General features: G+C 47.0%; 1 protein-coding gene across 1 annotated transcript in view; it reads left to right on the top strand.

The window, feature by feature from the left end:
- The first annotated feature begins 1351 nt into the window (after positions 1–1351).
- The window catches only part of LOC140898931 (arylsulfatase H-like), a 55399-nt gene continuing 50026 nt past the window's right edge, over positions 1352–6724 (top strand). Inside the window, 2 exon segments of the mRNA XM_073313951.2 lie at positions 1352–1948; positions 2538–2747. Of these exon segments, the coding sequence (XP_073170052.2) occupies positions 1366–1948; positions 2538–2747 (793 nt within the window). The 5' untranslated portion in view covers positions 1352–1365.

Raw genomic sequence — 6724 nt, 5'->3', positions numbered from 1 at the left:
AATTGCCCCCACATTTTCCTGTTTTTGTTCTATAGGCAGGCCAGGTTTCAATGGCTTTTATCTTTTAAGGGTTATGGGGAAATTATCCCACTGTTTAGTCATTAAATCCCTGAGTTTTCCTTCTTATACAGCAGACCAAGTTTATAATGTTTTTCCTGCTGTGTTAAGCTTTAAGTTTTATTTACAGGTAATAGCTGAGAAGCATCATTACCATACGACCTTAAAGGGTTTTTCCAAAAATCATACACACTATACGTTGTTACAGGGATACTTATTATCATTAAATTTATTAAAATTATCTTGTTATCCCATGCCTTTTATTTAGACAATTTGTTTGCTGACCAGGTGTGTCCTTTATCTGCAGCTCCTTTGTGCTGCTAGTTCTTTCCTTCCTTTATCATTTACGTCATTTGCATTTTCACAGACGCTTCCTGCTTTTGGATTTAAAGCCATCAGCAGCTCAGAGACTCTATCTTAAAAGGGACACAATCAACTTTCACCAGAGTTTTGATTACTTTTAACTTCTGCTTCCAAAACACACAGCAATCTGAAAAAGAAATCCCAACCTATTGTGGCTCCCTTTGGAGCCCTAATAGCATTTTAATTAAGTAGCATGGTATGTTTGCATTTCTTTTGCCCCTTCTACAATATACCCTGCACATGTTCTGGGGCAAATGCACATTCCTTCCATAAAAAGAAAAGGAGGACTTGTGGCACCTTAGAGACTAACCAATTTATTTGAGCATGAGCTTTCGTGAGCTACAAATAAATTGGTTAGTCTCTAAGGTGCCACAAGTACTCCTTTTCTTTTTGCGAATACAGACTAACACGGCTGTTACTCTGAAACCATTCCTTCCATAGTTTAACTTCTACAACATTATCCATATCCATTTTTACATAAGGTGTAACAATTTCTTTTTTTTTTTTTTTTTGCTTACAGAGTTTTCATGTACCTTTCTCAAAGTGACAGTCTGATTACTCAGAGCCATTTTAAGACTCAGTGTTTCTAAGCCCTGGTCTACACTAGGACTTTAGGTCAAATTTAGCAGCGTTAAATCGATTTAAACCTGCACCCGTCCACACAATGAAGCCCTTTATTTCGACTTAAAGGGCTCTTAAAATCGATTTCCTTACTCCACCCCTGACAAGTGGATTAGCGCTTAAATCAACGTTGCCGGCTCGAATTTGGGGTACTGTGGACACAATTCGATGGTATTGGCCTCCGGGAGCTATCCCAGAGTGCTCCATTGTGACCGCTCTGGACAGCACTCTCAACTCAGATGCACTGGCCAGGTAGACAGGAAAAGATCACGAACTTTTGAATCTCATTTCCTGTTTGGCCAGCATGGCAAGCTGCAGGTGACCATGCAGAGCTCATCAGCACAGGTGACCATGATGGAGTCCCAGAATCGCAAAAGAGCTCCAGCATGGACCGAACGGGAGGTACGGGATCTGATCGCTGTTTGGGGAGAGGAATCCGTGCTATCAGAACTCCGTTCCAGTTTTCGAAATGCCAAAACCTTTGTCAAAATCTCCCAGGGCATGAAGGACAGAGGCCACAACAGGGACCCGAAGCAGTGCCGCGTGAAACTGAAGGAGCTGAGGCAAGCCTACCAGAAAACCAGAGAGGCGAACAGCCGCTCTGGGTCAGAGCCCCAAACATGCCGCTTCTATGATGAGCTGCATGCCATTTTAGGGGGTTCAGCCACCACTACCCCAGCCGTGTTGTTTGACTCCTTCAATGGAGATGGAGGCAATACAGAAGTAGGTTTTGGGGACGAAGAAGATGATGATGAGGAGGAGGTTGTAGATAGCTCACAGCAAGCAAGCGGAGAAACCGGTTTTCCCGACAGCCAGGAACTGTTTCTCACCCTAGACCTGGAGCCAGTACCCCCCGAACCCACCCAAGGCTGCCTCCTGGACCCAGCAGGCGGAGAAGGGACCTCTGGTGAGTGTACCTTTTAAAATGCTATACATGGTTTAAAAGCAAGCATGTGAAAGGATTACTTTGCCCTGGCATTTGCGGTTCTCCTAGATGTAGTCCTAAAGCCTTTGCAAAAGGTTTCTGGGGAGGGCAGCCTTATTGCGTCCTTCATGGTAGGACACTTTACCACTCCAGGCCAGTAACACGTACTCAGGAATCACTGTAAAACAAAGCATTGCAGTGTATGTTTTGCTGGCATTCAACCAAAATCCGTTCTTTATCTCTCTGTGTTATCCTCAGGAGAGTGAGATATAATTCATGGTCACCTGGTTGAAATAGAGTGCTTTTCTTCAGGGGACACTCAGAGGAGCCCATTCCTGCTGGGCTGTTTGCCTGTAGCTAAACAGAAATGTTCCCCGCTGTTAGCCACAGGGAGGGGGGAAGGTTGAGGGGGTAGTCACGCGGTGGGAGGAGGCAAAATGCGACCTTGTAACGAAAGCACATGTGCTATGTATGTAATGTTAACAGCAAGGTTTACCCTGAAAGAGTGTAGCGACTGTTTTATAAAATGTGTCTTTTTAAATACCGCTGTCCCTTTTTTTTTCTCCACCAGCTGCATGTGTTTCAATGATCACAGGATCTTCTCCTTCCCAGAGGCTAGTGAAGCTTAGAAAGAAAAAAAAACGCACTCGCGATGAAATGTTCTCCGAGCTCATGCTGTCCTCCCACACTGACAGAGCACAGACGAATGCATGGAGGCAAATAATGTCAAAGTGCAGGAAAGCACAAAATGACCGGGAGGAGAGGTGGAGGGCTGAAGAGAGTAAGTGGCGGGCTGAAGAGAGTAAGTGGCGGGCTGAAGAGAGTAAGTGGCGGGCTGAAGACAGGGCTGAAGCTCAAATGTGGCGGCAGCGTGATGAGAGGAGGCAGGATTCAATGCTGAGGCTGCTGCAGGACCAAACCAGTATGCTCCAGTGTATGGTTGAGCTGCAGCAAAGGCAGCTGGAGCACAGACTGCCACTGCTGCCCCTCTGTAACCAACCGCCCTCCTCCCCAAGTTCCATAGCCTCCACACCCAGACGCCCAAGAATGCGGTGGGGGGGCCTCCGGCCAACCAGCCACTCCACCACAGAGGATTGCCCAAAAAAAAGAAGGCTGTCATTCAATAAATTTTAAAGTTGTAAACTTTTAAAGTGCTGTGCTTAAAGTGCTGTGTGGCATTTTCCTTCCCTCCTCCACCACTCCTCCTGGGATACCTTGGTAGTCATCTCTCTATTTGTGTGATGAATGAATAACGAATGCATGACTGTGAAGCAGCAATGACTTTATTGCCTCTGCAAGCAATGATTAAAGGGAGGAGGGGAGGGTGGTTAGCTTACAGGGAAGTAGAGTGAACCAAGGGGCGGGGGGTTTCATGAAGGAGAAACAAACAGAACTTTCACACCGTAGCCTGGCCAGTCATGAAACTGGTTTTCAAAGCTTCTCTGATGCGTACCGCGCCCTCCTGTGCTCTTCTGACCGCCCTGGTGTCTGGCTGCGCGTAACCAGCAGCTAGGCGATTTGCCTCAACCTCCCACCCTGCCATAAACGTCTCCCCCTTACTCTCACAGATATTGTGGAGCACACAGCAAGCAGTAATAACAGTGGGAATATTGGTTTCGCTGAGGTCTAAGCGAGTCAGTAAACTGCGCCAGCGCGCCTTTAAACGTCCAAATGCACATTCTACCACCATTCTGCACTTGCTCAGCCTGTAGTTGAACAGCTCCTGACTACTGTCCAGGCTGCCTGTGTACAGCTTCATGAGCCATGGCATTAAGGGGTAGGCTGGGTCCCCAAGGATACATATAGGCATTTCAACATCCCCAACAGTTATTTTCTGGTCTGGGAATAAAGTCCCTTCCTGCAGCTTTTGAAACAGACCAGAGTTCCTGAAGATGCGAGCATCATGCACCTTTCCCGGCCATCCCACGTTGATGTTGGTGAAACGTCCCTTGTGATCCACCAGAGCTTGCAGCACTATTGAAAAGTACCCCTTGCGGTTTATGTACTTGGCGGCTTGGTGCTCCGGTGCCAAGATAGGGATATGGGTTCCGTCTATAGCCCCACCACAGTTAGGGAATCCCATTGCAGCAAAGCCATCCACTATGACCTGCACATTTCCCAGGGTCACTACCCTTGATATCAGCAGATCTTTGATTGCGTGAGCTACTTGCATCACAGCAGCCCCCACAGTAGATTTGCCCACTCCAAATTGATTCCCAACTGACCGGTAGCTGTCTGGCATTGCAAGCTTCCACAGAGCTATCGCCACTCGCTTCTCAACTGTGAGGGCTGCTCTCATCTTGGTATTCATGCGCTTCAGGGCAGGGGAAAGCAAGTCACAAAGTTCCATGAAAGTGCCCCTATGCATGTGAAAGTTTCGCAGCCACTGGGAATCGTCCCAGACCTGCAACACTATGCGGTCCCACCAGTCTGTGCTTGTTTCCCGAGCCCAGAATCGGCGTTCCACAGCATGAACCTGCCCCATTAGCACCATGATGCATGCATTGTCAGGGCCCATGCTTTCAGAGAAATCTGTGTCCATGTCCTGATCACTCACGGGACCGCGCTGACGTCGCCTCCTCGCCCGGTATCGCGTTGCCATGTTCTGGTGCTGCATATACTGCTGGATAATGCGTGTGGCGATTAATGTGCTCCTAATTGCCAAAGTGAGCTGAGCGGCCTCCATGCTTGCCTTGGTATGGCGTCTGCACAGAAAAAAGGTGCGGAACGATTGTCTGCTGTTGCTCTGACAGAGGGAGGGGCGACTGATGACACGGCTTACAGGGTTGGCTTCAGGGAGCTAAAATCAACAAAGGGTGTGCCTGTACATCAAGGAGTATTTCAGGCAGGACTGCACGGAGGGTTCCAATAAGAAATGGTGCACCTAAGTTATCGTTGTTATTGGAACAAGGAGGTTAGCCTGGCCTCTGATTGATACATGGCTAGATTTACCTCTCTGCACCTTCTCTGTGAGTGACTGCAGTGTGATCTAGACAGGGGAGGAGGCAAATGAGTACAAAACAAATCTGGTCTATTTCTTGTTCTGACCCACTCCATCAATTTTTACATCTTTGGCTGGCAGCAGACGGTGCAGAAGGACTGCATGCCATCCACATCTCATGGCTGCTCGGCAGAAGATGGTACAGTACGACTGCTAGCCATCTTCATCTCTTGCCTGCCTGGCATAAGATGGTACAATACGACTGCTAGCAATCCTCATCTCTTGCCTGCCTGGCAGAAGATGGTACAGTACGACTGCTAGCAGTCCGTATCGCCTGCCCGCTCACCATAAGACGGTTCAATAGGACTGCAGGACTAAAGAGAATGACCTGGTCAAGTCACTCCAAATTTAGTCCCTGCGCCCATGTCTGCCCAGGCCCTCCCAGCCGACGTGGCCAGGAGCACCTCGGACACGACGAGGACGACTACCAATCGTATTGCACCGTCTGCTGCCAGAAGGCAATGGGTTGCTGCTACTGTGCAGCAAAGCCGTACCGCGTCTGCCAGCACCCAGGAGACATAGGGTGACGGTTACCTGAGCTGGCTCCATGCTTGCCGTGGTATGGCGTCTGCACAAGTAACTCATGAAAAAAGGCGCGAAATGATTGTCTGCCCTTGCTTTCACGGAGGGAGGGAGGGAACGGGGGCCTGACGACACGTACCCAGAACCACCCGCGACAATGTTTTAGCCCCATCAGGCATTGGGATCTCAACCCAGAATTCCAATGGGCAGCGGAGACTGCGGGAACTGTGGGATAGCTACCCACAGTGCAACGCTCCGGAAGTCGATGCTTGCCTCGGTACTGTGGAAGCGCTCCGCCGAGTTAATGCACTTAATGCACTTAGAGCATTTTCTGTGGGGACACACACACTCGAATATATAAAACCGATTTCTAAAAAACCGACTTCTATAAATTCGACCTAATTTCGTAGTGTAGACATACCCTAACATTGCTTCTTTTTGTTTTGTGCACTTCACCCCTGCTGTTGCTTCAGAAGGGCACTGTCTTTTTTTAATTATTTTTTTTTACTACAACTCTCATCTGCTATTTTGTTACAAAAACAAATAAACAAAAAACAAACAAACAAACAAAAAGAATCCACAATTTTTTTTCTATTCTCCTGATTTTGACTGCCCTGCTGCAGCCACAACTTAAAAACATTTTAAATTTTGTAAAGCATTGAGTTACCTTTTAATGGTTAAATGCCAAATTCCAAAGCCAAACAACACTAATTACCTGTGTCTAGCAAAAAGGTCTGTCAGTTTTGCAACTTTGAATTAAAGAGTCAAATGGATTTTTAGTGGCATTATTTAAAACAAAAACAAAACCAACTGGTCCTTAGAACTTTACATATTCACACACACACAGACAGATACATACACATTTTCTTTCCCTTAACATCCCTTCCACACTGCTCTGTTTTTTTTTTGTTGTTTTTTTTTACATCTTACATTCCCTTTATATATTTGAGGCAGTTAAGTTCCAATAGAACACCCTTACATCCTTTAGTGATTTTGATTACATTACCCAATAGTCAAACAATTTTGATCAGATTCTCTCTCTGCCAGCTGCCTGCAGCAGTCCCTTATAGACAATTTCTGTGGGAAAAGGGCCCATTTTCCCTCAGAATAGCTGTAAAGGCTTCTGGGGACAGAAGCGTAGTGCTGGTAGTAGTCACTCTACCTGATCCCCTTAGCCTAGACCATTTTTCCAGAAATTTACAGGAGTCCGGACTCTTCCTAAAATACATAAACTG

This window comes from Lepidochelys kempii, chromosome 1 (assembly GCF_965140285.1).
Source record: "Lepidochelys kempii isolate rLepKem1 chromosome 1, rLepKem1.hap1, whole genome shotgun sequence".
Taxonomy (NCBI): Eukaryota; Metazoa; Chordata; order Testudines; family Cheloniidae; genus Lepidochelys; species Lepidochelys kempii.
Note: the sequence above shows the minus strand (reverse complement) of the source record. Positions and strands in the feature narration are given on the sequence as shown.